This window comes from Quercus robur, chromosome 1, assembly GCF_932294415.1.
Source record: "Quercus robur chromosome 1, dhQueRobu3.1, whole genome shotgun sequence".
Taxonomy (NCBI): domain Eukaryota; kingdom Viridiplantae; phylum Streptophyta; class Magnoliopsida; order Fagales; family Fagaceae; genus Quercus; species Quercus robur.
Window position 1 is genome coordinate 16,127,342 of NC_065534.1, and position 16,318 is coordinate 16,143,659.

The 16,318-nt window shown below is 35.7% G+C and overlaps 1 protein-coding gene across 5 annotated transcripts; it reads left to right on the forward strand.

The window, feature by feature from the left end:
* Positions 1–1,029: 1,029 nt before the first annotated feature.
* Positions 1,030–16,259, forward strand: LOC126723167 (uncharacterized). 5 transcript variants are annotated; one of them, XM_050426486.1, is made up of 11 exons: positions 1,030–1,052; positions 9,908–10,020; positions 11,404–11,470; positions 12,064–12,129; positions 13,184–13,277; positions 13,417–13,533; positions 13,828–13,928; positions 15,110–15,184; positions 15,272–15,364; positions 15,539–15,877; positions 15,979–16,259. In XM_050426486.1, the coding sequence occupies exons 2-10, from the start codon at positions 10,007–10,009 to the stop codon at positions 15,839–15,841; spliced, it is 930 nt and encodes a 309-aa protein (XP_050282443.1). In that variant the 5' UTR covers positions 1,030–1,052; positions 9,908–10,006; the 3' UTR covers positions 15,842–15,877; positions 15,979–16,259. The 5 variants fall into 5 exon arrangements, with proteins under 5 accessions (XP_050282443.1, XP_050282418.1, XP_050282437.1 ...); XM_050426461.1 differs by lacking the exon at positions 1,030–1,052 and adding an exon at positions 8,176–8,330; XM_050426480.1 differs by lacking the exon at positions 1,030–1,052 and adding an exon at positions 8,405–8,426.
* Positions 16,260–16,318: the final 59 nt, after the last annotated feature.

Sequence of the window (16,318 nt, forward strand, 5' to 3'; positions counted from 1 at the left end):
ACATACGAAACTTTATGTGTACTTAATTTTTGGCATCTATCAAACTCTCTTGATAGCTTGCTCGACAAGGCAAACTCACTCAATCGAAATTCATTTTTTTTAAGCACTTTGGATAGCTTTTATCTGAACATTATCCTTAATAACACTATACAATTAGAATTGAAATTGAAATATTATTACAATGACATTATTCAATTACAACTAAAAATTTTTATAACGAAATTTACCCTAACACTAAATATCCTAATAGTCATGATCTAGTTAGCTAAACTAAATTTTGATTTCTAATCCAAAAATTGGCCTAGCTTGTAACTAGCCAAAACAATTGCTAGTTAGAGCATTTCCAGCAACCTCTTCAAATTTTTATACTGTTTGGAGAGTGAACAGTTTATTTTACCTTTGCCTACTTACTTTTTCAAATACACTTTCCAACAAACTCTCTATCCTTTTCTCTATCTCATTTAAATATTATTTCTTCATTCATTCTTTATTCTTTTTTTTTATCATCATTTATTCTTCCTATATTCATTCCCAACAATTATATTTTTCAATAAAAAATGTTATATTCACAATATTTTTCGTAATACTTTCACAAGAATCACATCAAAATCTTATGTGGAAAATTGTTACTAGTTCTAATTTGAACCCATCACTGAAATTATTTTTTTACTCACCAATATTAGTTAATAACATTCCATTACTTAAAATTTATTGTGAAAATATTGTGGTAACATTTCTTAATTGCAATTTCTTTCTTTTTTTATATTATTTTTCCAAACTTAATTACATCCATACGTTTCTTTTCTTTTTTCTTTTTTCTTTTTTTCTCTTTTCCTTTTTCTAGTTCATTCCGGATCTCACTTTCACTTTCTTCAGCTCTCTCATTCTTTCTCTAGCTCTCTCTTTTTTTTTTTTACTTTTTATATTTCTACTTGATTCTAGAACACTCTCTACAGTGATAAGAAACAGAGAAATTAAGAACAAGTGATTGCTTGCTCCATCGTTGATCGAAGGACAGAGGCAGGCGTTGTCTCATTTTTGCTCCACCGTGGGTCAGATGGCTTCTGTCTTTTTTTTTTTTTGCTTTTATTGTTATGATTTGATTAATTTTAAGATTGTGTTTTTGAGTTTGTATTTTGATTATGCTTGAGTTTATAGATGTTTAAGAGAAATGATTGTAGTGTTTGTAGCCGTTTTGAATATTTGATTGAGACTGAGTTTAGAGATGTTTGAGAGAAAAGATCAAGAATAGTTATGTTGTTACCGTTGTGATTATTGAGTGAAAATTAAATATTTTAATCGGTTGTGATTATTGAGACTGAATTAATTCTTTTGCTCAACAGGTCTCTCTATTTTCTCTTTTTTCTTTTTTTTTTTCTTTCATTTTTCTGATTTCATTTGGTTTATGAAAAAATTATTTTCATGTTTGGATTGTATTTTGCGTTTTGTAGCCGTTGAGATAAAGAAGAGAGAAAGAGAGTGAGGAAGAAAGAGAAAGGGAGGAAAGAGAAAAAAAGTAATTTTTTATTTAGCCGGGTAATATTTTAAGGGAGGATATTGTTTAGAGGAGCTACAGTAGCTCTCCAGCTTGGAGAGCTACTATAGCAAATTTATAAAAAAAATTTGGAGATGGAGAGACTGTTGGAGGGGTTTTTTTTGTGTGAACAATGACTTTTTTGGAGAAAAAATAGAGATAGAGTGACTGTTGGAGATGCTCTTACATCGACAAAGGTGACTCTAACTACCATATAGCTTACCAAAATGAGTTTTTTTTTTCCCCTCTCATAATTGTTGTTTAATCTTTAATCCAACAATTTTTTTTTTTTTTTTTTTTTTGGGCAGTGGGGTTTGCATTTTGCACTTTGTCTCAACGTCTTTCTCTCTTGCTAGAGCAACATAAACATGACAAAATGGGCAGGTCGGGTTAGGTTTGGGTTGGGTCAAACGAGTTGCGAGTCATAAATGGGTCATTTTAAGCAAGTTAAAAAGGGGTTCAGGTCAATCGGGTTGCGAGTCGGGTGGGTTTGTAGGTTGGGTCGGGTTGACCCATATTTTTCACATGATTTTTTTAAAAAAATAAATAAAGAAAACATGTATTTACCATTTAGAAAGTCATGCAACAAATTACTTGATGTAAAATGCATTACTTTGAATTCACCACTTATATCAATAATGAACTCAGTTAAACTTATTAATACTTATTCAATAATTTTAAAATTATACAAATCCTAACATTGTTATTTAAAACAAAATAACACAAAGATAAGTAAAACAAATATACAAGTTTTATTTCTACACAATATCATTATCCTAAAATATAAAACAAAATTATAAAAAACTTATTGGATAACTCATTTGACAAAGAATAAAAACATATAAGAAATTTATAATCTTGAAAATTAATTTTATAATCTATTATCAATTGTGGTTGGCACTCTATTTCAATTTGAGATATACATTAAAGTTTCATTATTTACTTATTTATATTTGGTCTCTTTTATGAATATCATATCATTGTTCAGCTAGACACATTCTAGAAAATATAGTTTTAAAAAATGGTTTGGGTTCGAGTTAGGTCGCGGGTCAGGTCAAATTGACCCGCAAAAAACATAGGTCTCTTCATGTAATTCCTCAAGAAGTAACTCTAATGCCTCAGGGTGAATGTAGAGTAGATACGGCCCAAAAAAAGAGTGCTTGTATAGTTTTTGGTCCTCAGATAACTAGAAACGAGGCGTCTTTCTCCGTATTTTGTCAGCTTCTGTTTTATCCTCTAGCAAGATGTCCTCTTTCAGAAATAGTACTATAATATCCATCCAACTAGGCCCTACTTTGATTTGGTGAACATGAACCACCCTTCCTTTTAACTCTGTAGGTTTGCACAAGTTTTCTATAAGGATAACCTGAGACAAGCTCTGCGCCAAGGAGGTTGCAAGCGTGGCTAGGGAATCGGCATGTGTATTTCCACTTCTGGGGACGTGCAATAGGTTGAAGGATTCAAATTCTGATTGCAAATGCCTAACTTGACTTAAATAACCTTGCATCCTCTCATCTTTTGTTTCTAGTTTGCCCTTCACCTGGCCGACAACTAGTCTTGAATCCGAGAACATTTTTATTGACTTTCTTCCCATTCTTTGAACCATGGACATTCACTCCAGCAAAGCTTCATATTCAGCCTTATTATTTGTGGCTGAAAAGCCTAATCTTAATGATTTCTCAATGGTGAGCTTCTTAGATGAGATCGGAACTAGCCCTACTCCAGAACCCCTTTGATTTGCCGCACCATCAACGTATACCTTCCAGAATAAAGGTTCTTGTAGGGAGATTGCACCAACTGATTTTTCATCTATGTGCTGTGCTTTTGTTACTTCTTCTAGTAAGGGTTTAGCGAACTCGGCCACTAGGTCCGCGAGGACCTGGCCCTTGACAAAGGTACGAGGCATGTATTTGATATCAAAAGCTCCTAGGACCGTGCCCCATTTAGCAATCCTCCCCGTGTAATCAGCACTTTGAAGTATAGTTCTAAGTGGAAGCTAAGTCAGGATGACAACTGTAGGTGCTTGAAAGTAATGGGGGAGCTTTTGTGTGCCATGCACCACCGCCAAGATGGCCTTCTCCAGTGGTAAATAACAAACCTCAGCCTCATGCAGTGATTTGCTCATATAATAAATTGGTCGTTGTACGCCACTATCAACTCGTATCAACACCAAACTTACGGCATGGAGGGCCACAGCGATATAAGTAAATAGGACCTTGTCTACCTGAGGACTGGACATAATAGGTGGCCAAGATAGATATTCTTTAAGTTGCTGAAAGGCCAAAGCACACTCCTCGTTCCACTTGAATCCTTCTATTTATTCATCAATAGGAAGAAGGGTCTACATCTGCCTGCTAACCGAGAGATAAATTGATTCAAAGCAACAGTCATTTCGGTTAGCTTTTGAATTTCTTTGGGATTCCGAGGTGGTTATAGACTGTTTATTGCCTTAATCTAATCGGGATTGACCTCGATTCCCTGATGAGTCACCATATAGCCCAGAAATTTGCCTAATCCCACACCAAAAGAGCACTTGGAAGCATTAAGGCGTAGCTTGTGCTTCCTCAGAATTTCAAAAATGTTTCCGAGATCTCTCGCATGCTCAGGCACCACCTTACTCTTCACCACCATGTCATCTATATAGACCTCAATATTCTTGCCCAAATGGGATTCAAACATTTTAGTCATCATTCTTTGATAGGTGGATCCTGCATTTTTCAAATCAAAGGGCATCACCTTGTAATGGTAATTTCCAGTGGGAGTAAGAAAAGTTGTCTTCTCTTGATCGTCTAGCTAGTGGTATTTGATGGTATCCTTGAAAGACATCTAAAAAGCTCATCCGAGGATGGCCTACAGTCGCATCTACTAGTTGGTTTATTCGAGGCATAAGGAAAGGATCTTTTGGGCAAGCCTTGTTTAAATCCGTGAAATTCACACACTCGCCATTTCCCATTATTTTTCTTCACTACCACAATATTGACCAGCCAGTCAGGGTGGAAAACTTCCTTGATAGCCCATTCTTGCTTAAGCTTTGTCACCTCATCTTTGATAGCATCAGAATGGTCTCTGGATGAGCACCGAGGAGGTTGTTTTTTGGAGATAACAGATGGATTGACATTCAAATGATGGCAAATGAAGTTTGGGTCCACCCCCGGAGCTTCATAGGCACTCCATGTAAACACATCATCATTTTTTCTAAGGAACTCAATTACCTCTTCCTTCTCTTGGGGAGGTAGCTAGAAGCTGACTTGAAAGAACTTCTCCGGATCATTGCTAACAATAACCTTTTCTAGATCTTCGCACTTTGCTTCCTCAGTTGATCCATTATCGGGCAATACCAGAGTTTTTGATTGCTATATGCCCCTTTCATCAGAAGCCGAGCGCTCAGCTTTGGGCCAATGTAAGATGGTAGCCACCATGCACTGCTTAGCCATGGACTGATTCCTCATAATCCTTTTAACCCCCTCAGACAGATATTTCACTTTTTGGTGTAGGGTAGAAGAGACGGCTACTAAGGCATGAAGCCAAGGTCTAGCCACAATAATTGTGTAGGGTGAGTAAGCGTCCACCACAATGAAATCCATTTCCACCACGTTCGAACCGATCTATATGGGCAGTTTAATCTGACCTCTTGGAGTAACAGTCTTCCCCCCGAAACTTACTAGAGGGGAATCGTACGCTGTTAGGTCCTTAGGTTTCAAATTCAGTCCCTTGTACAGGTCGGGGTACATTATCTCGACAGCACTGCCCTGATCTACCAGCACTCTCTTCACATCATATCCCCCTATCCTGAGTGTGACCACTAGAGCATTATTATGGGGTTGGATGGTTCTGATCTTATCTTCATCCAAGAAGCCCAGAACCTGTGGGGCTTCTTTCTTGGCTCTTTTTGGCTCCAAATTGTTGTCCTCGGTAGATAGCCGAGCCACAGACATCACTCTGGAGGGACGAGAACCGGTCCTACTAGGAGCAGCAAAAATGACATTAATCGTTCCCAGATGAGGTCTTAAAGAAGCATCCCTTCGGGGATCTAAATCTGTCTGCTCCGCTTGGCCACTAGAATGGTGTAGCAGATGCTTCAACTTCCCTTCTCGGACCAACTGGTCCAGATGGTCCCATAAATTCTTGCAGTCCTCTGTAGTGTGCCCCTGGTCTTGATGGTATTGGCAATAAAGGCTCTGGTTGTGCCTCGTGGGGTTTCCAACCATCTTGTTCGGCCATTTGAAGAATAGCTCGTTCTTAATCTTTTCCAAAACCTAATACACCAGTTCTTAGAATACTGCATTAACTGCCTGGGTGTTGGCAGACCCTGACTGTCTAGCTAATCTCTCCGAGGTCGGTTATTATTAAATTGATCCGACTTGAAATCCCTCCTCTCTTGAGGGATAACCTTTACTTTACCTTTTCCTTGCTATTGGTTTTCCTCCACCCTCTTGTATTTATTAATCTGGTCCATGAGTTGGATCACACTAGTAACAGGTTTGCCAGTCAGAGACTTTCTTAAATTGTGCTCGGCCGGGAGGCCAACCTTAAAAGTGCTGATGGCCACGTCATCAAAGTCATCATCTATCTCATTATATATCTCCTAGTATCTGTCTGAGTACGTTTTCAAGGTCTCCCCTTCTCGCATGGACAAGGACAATAGCAAATCCAAGGGCCGAGGTACCCTACTACACGTGATAAAATGAGAGTTAAAGGCCTGGGTGAGTTCCTTAAAGGAGTCTATGGAATTGGCTCTCAGACCGTCAAACCATCTCATCGCCACAGGTTCCAAACTGAAGGGAAATACTTTGCACATCAAAGCCTTGTCCTTAGAGTGGATAGCTATCCTTTGGTTAAACTGGCTCACATGTTCTACAGGGTCCGTTCGACCATTGTAAATGGTGAACGTGGGCTGATGGAATCGCTGAGAAAGTTTTGCCCTTTCTATCTTGCTCATGAAAGGTGATTTGGAGATTTGATTCAACGCTTTGCTTATAGTGTTGTTTCCCAAGCCTTTATGAGGCGAGCTCTTGTATTTTTGCCTGTGGTAGTGCTCTTCATCATAGGAGAAAGACTTGCTTGGTGGAGTTCTTGACCTTTGCCTATAACTAGCATCTTCTTCATCATTGGAGAAGACGTCAGAACTGGAAGAGGTTTGTTTCCGTTATGCATGGCGCAACTTCTTCTTTAAATCGTCAATCTCCCTTTGCATGGCTCTTTCATTTTGTTCTTGAGAGACATGACTCCCAACCCGAGAGTGACTTTTACTAGCATGCGTGGTGTGTGCGCTACCTTCTCGATCTCGCTTGCGTTCAAGATTAAGGAAATCATCCTGTCGCCTAAAACCCATGGATTCTTCTCAATGAGGACCTGATCCTACCATATTTAGACGTCATACTCACTTTCACACCAGTTCTTCCCATAGACGACGACGCTAATTGTAAGGACCAGATTTACAGTCCAAGCTCAAGATGTATGTGATCTTGGCCCAATAAGCCTAGTACAATAAATTTGTAGAGAGTAAGTCAAAGAACTAAACCCTAGTGAGTTGAACAATGGCTAGTACTGAATTAAATGACGGTCAAAACAAATAAAAGGTTTTGATACCAATAGTCTTTCAATCTGAGGAGGTCACCTTGTATAAATTGATCACAATTGGAGATAAAAACAATTTAGATTGCTACAATATTCTCTTTCTATTTTTTCGATCCTTTTCTCATGGAGGATCTCTCATATTATATAGCACCCTTAGGATCATCTTGATCCTACACTTATTGATCGTCTAAGCTCTTACTTGAGTACTTGTCCCATCAGACACCCTCTTTGGCTTTCTATGAGTTGTGATAGCCAAGACAGCACTGTTCAGAGGTCTTTTCCACATAAATGCGGCTAGAAAAGTAGTTGCAGTACATTTAATGCAGTGGTAGCAATTTTTCCTTAGATATTTTTGGATTTCCTTCATTCTCGTATGTTCATGAGGCATGTTCTTATCATTGGAGCTTTCTGGAAGGTCATTCTAATTGTTGGAATAGATATTTGAGCTGCATTCATCATATCTCCGAGGAGGAGTTCCCCCTCAAATCACCTTCCATTCGTTCCTTACTTATGAGACTTTAAATTGAAACCCCTAATAACTATTTGTTCCTCCTCAGATCTTTCAATGTCCTCGGACAAAACTCAAGACCCAATATATGATCTTGGACCCTTATCCCTACATTATATGTTTATATGTATAAAAATGTACTCTTATAGATTTAATTTGGATTGCATAAATTTGTAAATAAGATATTAGATTAATATTCTTATGTTATTGATAATACAAAAAATGCATTTTGAAGTAAAAATTATATAATTTTTTAAAATACAAGTTTGGTGAATCTGACTTTAATAAGTTTGTAAATAAATGAAAATCACTCTATCTTTTTAACATTAATAATATAATTTTGATTATTAATTTAGTTTTAATTATATGTAAGAATAAATTAATTTAATAGCTCATAAACCAGCCTGAGCTTATTTGGGGGGAGAAAACTAACAAATATATCCGTTAAATATAATATATATATATATATATATGTATATATATACACACATAAAAAAAAAAAAAATAGAGAGAATGTGGTGGATGTGAAAAATAGGCTTGTTAAAAAAAATTAATTAAAATGAAAAATAGGCAATTTAAAAAAAGTATTTTAATTCAATTTTACCTAAAATTTTAAAGAGACCCATTTTTCATTTTTTTACGCACCCTTTCCTGCTCTGTGAGAAGGTAACAAGCACAATATCCCACCGAGTTTATTCAGACCCATTTCAGGTTAGCTCTTAAGCTATGCGTTGTTCATTTTTCTTTCTATACTTTAATCTTCTTCTTCTTCTTCTTTTCGTTTCATTACTTCTTTTTGTTAAATGGGTAAAGATTAATTCTTTTTCTTGTTAATTTCGTTTTCTAAGTCGATTTGATTTGTGGGTATTTTTTTTTTTTTTTTTTTGTTTTGTTTTTTTTGGGAGTGTCAGTGTGTTTGAAATTTTACTATTGATGTGTATGCACTTTTTGACTTGGGGTTGGATCAATGAATAAAATTGCAGTATATTCTTTGATCTTTGTAATTTGGATTTTGGTGTGCACTTTTTATTTTTCTAACTGATTGACGAATGCAAGCTTTACTTTTTATCTGAATATTAAATATTCTTAGATGTTTCTTACGTGCTATGGTTTGAATGTAACACAGTACAGACAAGAATGATGCTTATTGTCGGTGTGTGGATTAAGGTTTAAGGATTAATTATTTAATTAAAAATAAATAAAAACTAGAAGTAGCAATAATATGCTATAAGTAAAGATAATTGTAAGCAGCAATAGGATTTTTTCTTGAAGGGAAAAGTAGAGGCACTGTGTGAGTTTAAAATAATAATAAAAAACCCATTAATGATAAAAATTGATGGGTCCAGTTGTGTCAATTTTTTTTGACAATTCAATAGTAACAATGATGAGGAGGAGGGATTCGGACCCCGGTTCTTCTTATAAAGGAGAGTAGGCAATGCCACTGAGATACAAGGCCCTTACTCAGTTGATTTAATCTTTAGAATTAGCTATAGGGTGAATGAGGTGTTATGCAAGTAAAATACAACTTTGCAGTGGAGTAAGGTACCTTCTTTTATTATGCTTCAACAATTGAGTAGAATATGTTCTATGCCAATCTACTTTAGCTACTTTGTGCTTTGGGGGTATGTATGTTTGTGAGTGATTTTGCATGCATGATCACGTGTCTGGGATTTGTTTAAGTTTTTACATTGACAAAAATGATGAGGATTTTGAGTGATTAAGGGCATGTTTGGTAATGTTGTTCTAGTAATGTTGTTGTATTTTTTAAAAATATGTGTGGGTGAAAAAATGTGTGCAAATACGTGTAATGTTGTTTAAACACTAAAAATTGTTGTTCAAAATACACTACCAAATAGCCCCTAATATTGGGTTGATTGCATCCAGGTTGTGAGTGATTAATATTGGATTTTTGAATGAACTTTTATTTTCAAAATATGTTTACACTTCTATGTAAATGTCATAGCCTTGTTTAATGCTTTAACTGATGTGTTTGGGTTATACACACTTGCACCCACATACATGTGTTTTGGGAGTTTCTTTTCTTAGGAAAACATAACACAGACTCAAAAGAAAAAATTCATATTACAGTTGCAATCAGATGATCACAAATTATTGATATTGCATCCCTATTCAAGCATCGACATTCATCAACAAGTATAAATTCTACTCACTATATTCTAATGCCTCTAGTTATGGCTGTAGATGAATATTTTATATAATTATTTTATTTGTCATATGGTCTGCATTTCTCTACTTAATTTACCCTCTTTCTGTCTCACATGTTACAGCAAATTAGCTCAGATCAAGAGGTTTCTTTAGCTAGGGTCTAAGGCTTTTTGAGTCTAGTACAGTATTAATCTCAGTTTGCTTCAAGGAACAGCATTCAAATGGAGCCTGACAGGTATTTTACATATTTTGTTCCAGTTAGTAATATTTAAAAGAGAATGATTTTCAACTCTTCACGGTCAAATTGCAACCTGATTCTATGTTTATGTGCAAGTAATAATTTTGTGCTTTAAAAGATTATCTACTTCCTCAGTTGCCCTCTCCCCTCCACCCCTGCTGTGGCGGGGGTGGGGTGCTGTGTTAGGACTTAATACGCAGACTAAGTTCCTTTAGATCTAAATTAAGGTCTTCCATTGTTGTTTGCTTATTAGTTTCTGATGTCATCCCACCCATTTTCTCCAATTTGCTGCCTCAGGCTAAACAAATATTCTATTAGATCTGATTTCTTAGAGAGACAGAATAGAGATGTGTTGCTCTAAGTTCTTCAGCACTTCAACGGTTGTTTGATTCTTACATCTGTCTCTATGTTATATACCTATGTTAAAAATCACACGAGGTTTTTGCTTCTAAGATTTAGGATTTGTGATGAAAATACTGCTTCTCAAGTTTAAATGATGAATTAATCAGGCATTTTATTGTAGACTGCTAGCTTTTAAGAAATTTTTCCAGACATTTAATCTGGCCTAAGCAATTACAGGTATTGACTTACCCCCAAAATGTGTAAACAATTGTACCAGAACTGTAATAATTTTTTAAGGATGGGGGGAAGGGGGTACTTTCTTAAACCTCCAACATTTGGGTTGCTAATATTTGGTCTTTGAAGTTCCAAGTTAAGAAAATTCGAGCCTCTGACATTGCTAGAGCTCATAAACCAACCCCAAGGTTAGAGTATTGCAAATGTAGTTTGACCTCCTAAAAAATTGTGGAAAGTGCTTTCATTTCTCAATGTCAATTTATCTGGTCAAGATCCTAATCATCCTATATATACTTATTAGAGACTTGATTATTTTCCTTCACATATAAGATGAGTCTTTGAACTTTGGCTTTCTCTTATTTGACACATGAGACATATTTCCATGCATCAATGTAGTTCTTTATGTTTTATGACTAAAGAAATCTGCTGTATTTAGAAAATTTTAAACTCATCATGTGTAGAGTTGTTCTGTCTACAGAATGAAGCCTTCCTGAGTTTTACTCTCTACTTTATGTTTAATCATTCCTTCCCATGTCTACATATCATACAATGAGGTTATGATTTTTATTTAAGTCTGACAACCTTTGTGTTGCACTCCTTCCTAACATGATGAAATACTGCTATGGCCTCTGGGTACTACTGAGTGGTAGTGTGGTGAATATTGATACTATATATGGACATATAACCTTTTTCTCGTGGATACATATGATCTCATGTGACCATACTTGGTTGATTTTGTGCAACGTCTTACATCACATATTTCTTTGAAGAATGGTTTTTATGCTGTATGATTTTCTTCATCAGGTTAAATTCTCCAGCTACTTTTTCAATGCCTCTTGAGGTTTTAGGCCATGAATTGCAGTTCTCTCAGGTATGGATTTTGCTTTTATGTTATTTGTTATATGCAAAACATTTTTCTCTTTTTTGAGAAAAAGCGGGGGGGGGGGGGGGGGGGGGGGGGTGGTTTGTGTGGGGCTAGAGTAGAGTATTGACCTTTGCAATTTTATGCCTTCTGAAATTCAACTTACAATACACCACATGAAGGATCGCCTATGAGGCAATAATAAACTAGTTTTTTATTTGTCTTTGTAATAGAGATTTTAAAGTACGCATTTCCCTAAAGTTTGGAAAGCACGGAAAACTAGTCAATTCAGTATTTGCTAATAAGTAATAACAGAATGGAGAATTTTCATTTCATGAATCTATTTTTGCCAGAGAAATTTTTGTTGCTTATTTTCAATCTGATTGAAAGTATGTTTAAATCTGCACACGACATTTTTATCAGCTATCAAATACCATGGCTTTGCCTTTTCTATATTTGTTACTTCGGTTACCATGTATAAAAGTCAGTCACTTTAGGAACACTAATTTTGTCTACATCTCTTAGTATTTGGTTACGTTGATTCTCTTGAATTTCTCTTAATAAGTTCCCAACACTGACAAAACTTGTTATCGTTGTGGTAGGATCCAAATTCCAAGCATTTAGGAACGACAGTTTGGGATGCGTCACTTGTGTTTGTCAAATTTCTGGTATGGTCTATTATCCCTTTGTATGCTTTAAAAACATTGTTGGTACTTTTTGTTCCTCATATTCTGTGCTCTTAATCAGCTGGTATGTGATAGCTTTCTTTCATTTATATAGGTTTAGGTGAGTGGGATTTAACTTTGCCAACTTTTGTCAAGTTGAATGCAGTATGGGAACCTTAAGCATTGATCAGGTTAATTTTTTTTTTCAATGTTCCTTAATCAAGGGTAGAGACAAAAAAAAAAAAAAAATGCAGACATGGTGCCTAAGATATTATAAAGCCTTAAAACTGATTTTTCCATGAGATTCTGCTTATGATTTCCAAAAAATTGCTATATAATCCAATGAGGAGAATACTGATTCTGTTCGGAAGTAATCAATAATGTTTGGTCCTTGATGGTGTATTCCATTCAGTCTTATTACTTTGGTTCTTAGATATAACCTTGTTATCCGAAAAGCTTTACAATTAATTATTACATTTATTTTGAAGGGAAACCCCGTTCCTCAAGCAAGCCTCATGTTATCAATACAACAAATTCCTTTTTCTGTAGAGACAATATCACAATATTCAATTAATCAGATCCTTTCAAGCAGAGTGGGAGCTAGGATTTCCTTTATATTCGTTTAAAGATAGGAGTGACCCCTATTGATGGAAAGATGAGGGAGAGTCACTTTAGATGGTTTGGTCATATTTAGAGGAGAGCGATTAATGCACCGGTAAGAAAGAGTGAGTTGATTCAAGTTGAGGGAATGAAAAAAAGGTAAAGGAAGACTAAAAATAACATTAGTAGAAGTAGTAAAAAATGACTTGTCAATTAAGGAAGTAAAAGAGGAGTGTGACTTAAGATAGAATGGAATGGAGGGAAAAAATACATATGACCGACCCTAATTAATCTATTGAGTATCCATAGCCGAACCCAAGATTTTTGGGATTGAGGTTTTGTTGTTGTTGACGTATTTGTTTTCTTCAAAGGTCATGCACTGCAAACCTACTTTACATTTATTTGAAAATTTGTACGTTTCTAAATCTTTTTTGACACCCTTCTTTTTTCTTTTCAGGAGAAAAATTGCAGAAAGGGAAGGTTCTGCCCTTCTAAACTAAAAGGGAAACGTGTTATTGAACTTGGGGCAGGTTGTGGAGTAGCTGGCTTTGGTGAGTATCTATTTCTGATTTCTTAAATAGAATTAATCTATTCAGTGTTGTACATTGTACACTTTTTTTTTCCTGCTTGAAGAGGGTCTAGCTTTTTGATGTAGGTCCTACTTAGTCTGATCTGGACTGCTCTTTTCAGGCATGGCTTTGCTGGGATGTGATGTAGTGGCGACAGACCAAGTTGAAGTTTTGCCATTGCTTATGAGAAATATTGAACGTAATACTTCAAGAATTTTACAGATGAATCCTGGTTCTGGTGTGCTCTTCAACCTTGAAACAATTTTCATTGCCTTTTGCATATTACAGTTTCAGTATACGTCTTTTCCCCCCCTTCTTTTTACCCATTGCTCCATGGTAGTGCCAAATTCTATGTAAAACTGTCATATTGAGTTTGACCATATTTTATACTTGGAATGGATCAGTGATAGGAGTGATAACTCTAACTACTCTAGTTATAGAATCGTTTGGCAAATTAGGGCAATTATTTTTTTAGAGAGTTTTGAGTAGCAGTATGACTTGTATCTTACCTGAATCTTTATGTTCTTTGTAGATTCATTTGGTTCAATTCAGGTTGCAGAGTTAGACTGGGGAAATGATGATCATATTAGGGCTGTTGGTCCACCGTTTGACTACATCATTGGCACTGATGTTGTAAGTTTATGAAATGTTAAACATTTTTTTTGCACTGATAAAAGAAAAAAAGGAACTGAGTTATCTCCATTACAGACTGTTCCCAGATTAAGAAACAAATAATTTCTTAATTATGTTTCTTATGTATCAGATGTTATCATACACACATATAAATGGAATTTGGGATTTCTCATGATCAAACTTGGTTTTGCAAATTCTGTTTGCTGCCTATGTGCTTATGATTATGAAATCCCTTGTGATTTTCTGAGGGGTATGAAGTGCATGCTTTCTCCTTTACTTAAAAGTTCATTACCAAGTGTTGGTCCTACCAAAGTAAGGTTTTGAGAGTGGAGATCTGAATACATTTTAATCCTTGAACCCTTTTACATAAACTGACAGCTCGCTAGCCCAGAATTAGACCCATGTGCTTGTGTTTGACAGTCATAGACTTTTGAGCTTTGCACCAAAAAAATTGCCTCTTTTACTTAAAAAACAGAAATTGTTGCAAAACCTTTATGGTGGCACCGTGTTCTCTTTTGTATAACACGGATGCAATGATACTCTGATTTTTGGGAAAATATGCTTAATGTTAGATGAGACATCACTGATAAATGACGATCGTGTTTGATGCCTCTCAGATATAATCTTTTATTGATTTAGATTAATTGGTGCATGTTCATTCCCTGAGAATGGAGGTCTCTAGTTTTGGGAATGGGGACCTAAAAATATTCAACTCTTGGTTTGGAACTTTGGCGTGTTTTCAGTATATTAAGTCATAAATTCAAGGTGCAAAAAGCAACATGTGAAGGACATGGTGGGGTTTATTTTGGGCAGTAGACCATGCTGCGGTTTAAAATTTTCCCTACATTTGGGTTATTGTAGTGCTTTCCTATAAGTTATTGTATTGACTTTGCAATTTTGGTAGCTTTGGTTTATTCAAACTTTATTGTTGCCTACCCAACTAAATTGTTAAACAACAAAACAACAGCAATAGCCAAGCCTTAGTCCCAAATTTAAATTACCCCACTAAATGGTTTTGCAAATTTAAATTTTACTTGGTAAGTGACAGACACATGAAGTTTCCAACCTTCTTCTAAAGAAATTTAAGTATTGAAAGTCTTGCTAATTGATTGATTTGCTGCTACTTCAGCATTTCTGTGATGAATGTGATCTAGTGAATTTCTAATTTCTTTGGATTCAAGGTTTATGCAGAGCGTCTATTGGAACCACTATTGCAAACAATAACTGCATTATCAGGACCTAAAACTACAATTTTGGTATGGTATTGGATAGTTCTTGTTTTAATATTTTCCTCAAGAACCTTTTCATTGAAACACTTATTTATTTCTGATTCTTTCATGAAGTTGGGGTATGAGATCCGTTCTACAAATGTCCATGAGCAAATGCTTCAGATGTGGAGAAGAAACTTTGATGTTAAAATTGTTCCACAATCTAAGGTATGCATAGTGTTTTATGCAAATTCTCTACTCTTAAGTACTTTGGTCCTCTTTTTTAACAGTGTATACCTTTTAAATGTAATTTAAAGTTCAGAACCGAATATTCTGCAAGAAGAAATACTACCACTTCACTCACTAACTCTTTGGACTCTACTAACCACTCATTCTATGCAGATGCACACCACATTCCAGCATCCAAGTATTCAACTGTTCATCATGGGATCAAAACCTCCAGAGAGTAATACAGAAAACACAGATCAGGGGAGTGGTCAAGAAAGTGACAAGGTTGAAACAAGTACGGAGGAGAATGATGGGAGAAGCAGTGAGGAGGAAAAAGTGACCGATTCTGTTGGTGATTTAGTGGAGGAAGGGTGCGATCTAGTGACAAAACTCCCAAATGAGAAACTAAATGATTTTGAAACTAGAAGATATGGCTCAATGGCTGCTCGACTTCTGCGAGATGTCAAGATATCTTAAATTTCCAGGGCATGCCTTTGTGAAGTCAACCAAAGGGTACTTTGCCTCCTTTTTTTTCTTCACCAAAGTTATTTTTCATATAATTTAATTTAATTAATTAGTATATATTTTTTGGGTTTTGTAAATTGTGGGTGTAGTTGGATCCAAAGTTCTGAAGAAATCAGATGTATGCAAGGATGCACAACGAAAGTCTTGCATCTGCTACCGAGGAAAAGTGGAGGGATGGATAGACAGAAAGACAATATCAATGAACTTGTTTTTTGTTTTAAGATCTATGGTTTACTTTACGTTTTAGATAGGGATTTGATGGGTTATTTTCAATTCCTAACTAGGGCAGTACTTCTCACACCTTGTTACTGATGTTTGTTTAAAAATGCTTTTAGTTAAAGGTATTAATTAAGCATTTGTTTGGAGCCTATGGTCTTTGTTTGTGCTTTTTTTGGAATTGATTATTGTGGTTGAAATTTGTGAAGTTGA

What these genes read in the sequence shown, in the direction of transcription:
- LOC126723167 (XM_050426486.1), top strand. An exon ending in TTGTGTTTGTCAAATTTCTG is followed by an intron (nt 12,130 to 13,183) that starts GTATGGTCTATT and finishes TTTTCTTTTCAG; the next exon opens with GAGAAAAATTGCAGAAAGGG. An exon ending in GACCTAAAACTACAATTTTG is followed by an intron (nt 15,185 to 15,271) that starts GTATGGTATTGG and finishes TCTTTCATGAAG; the next exon opens with TTGGGGTATGAGATCCGTTC.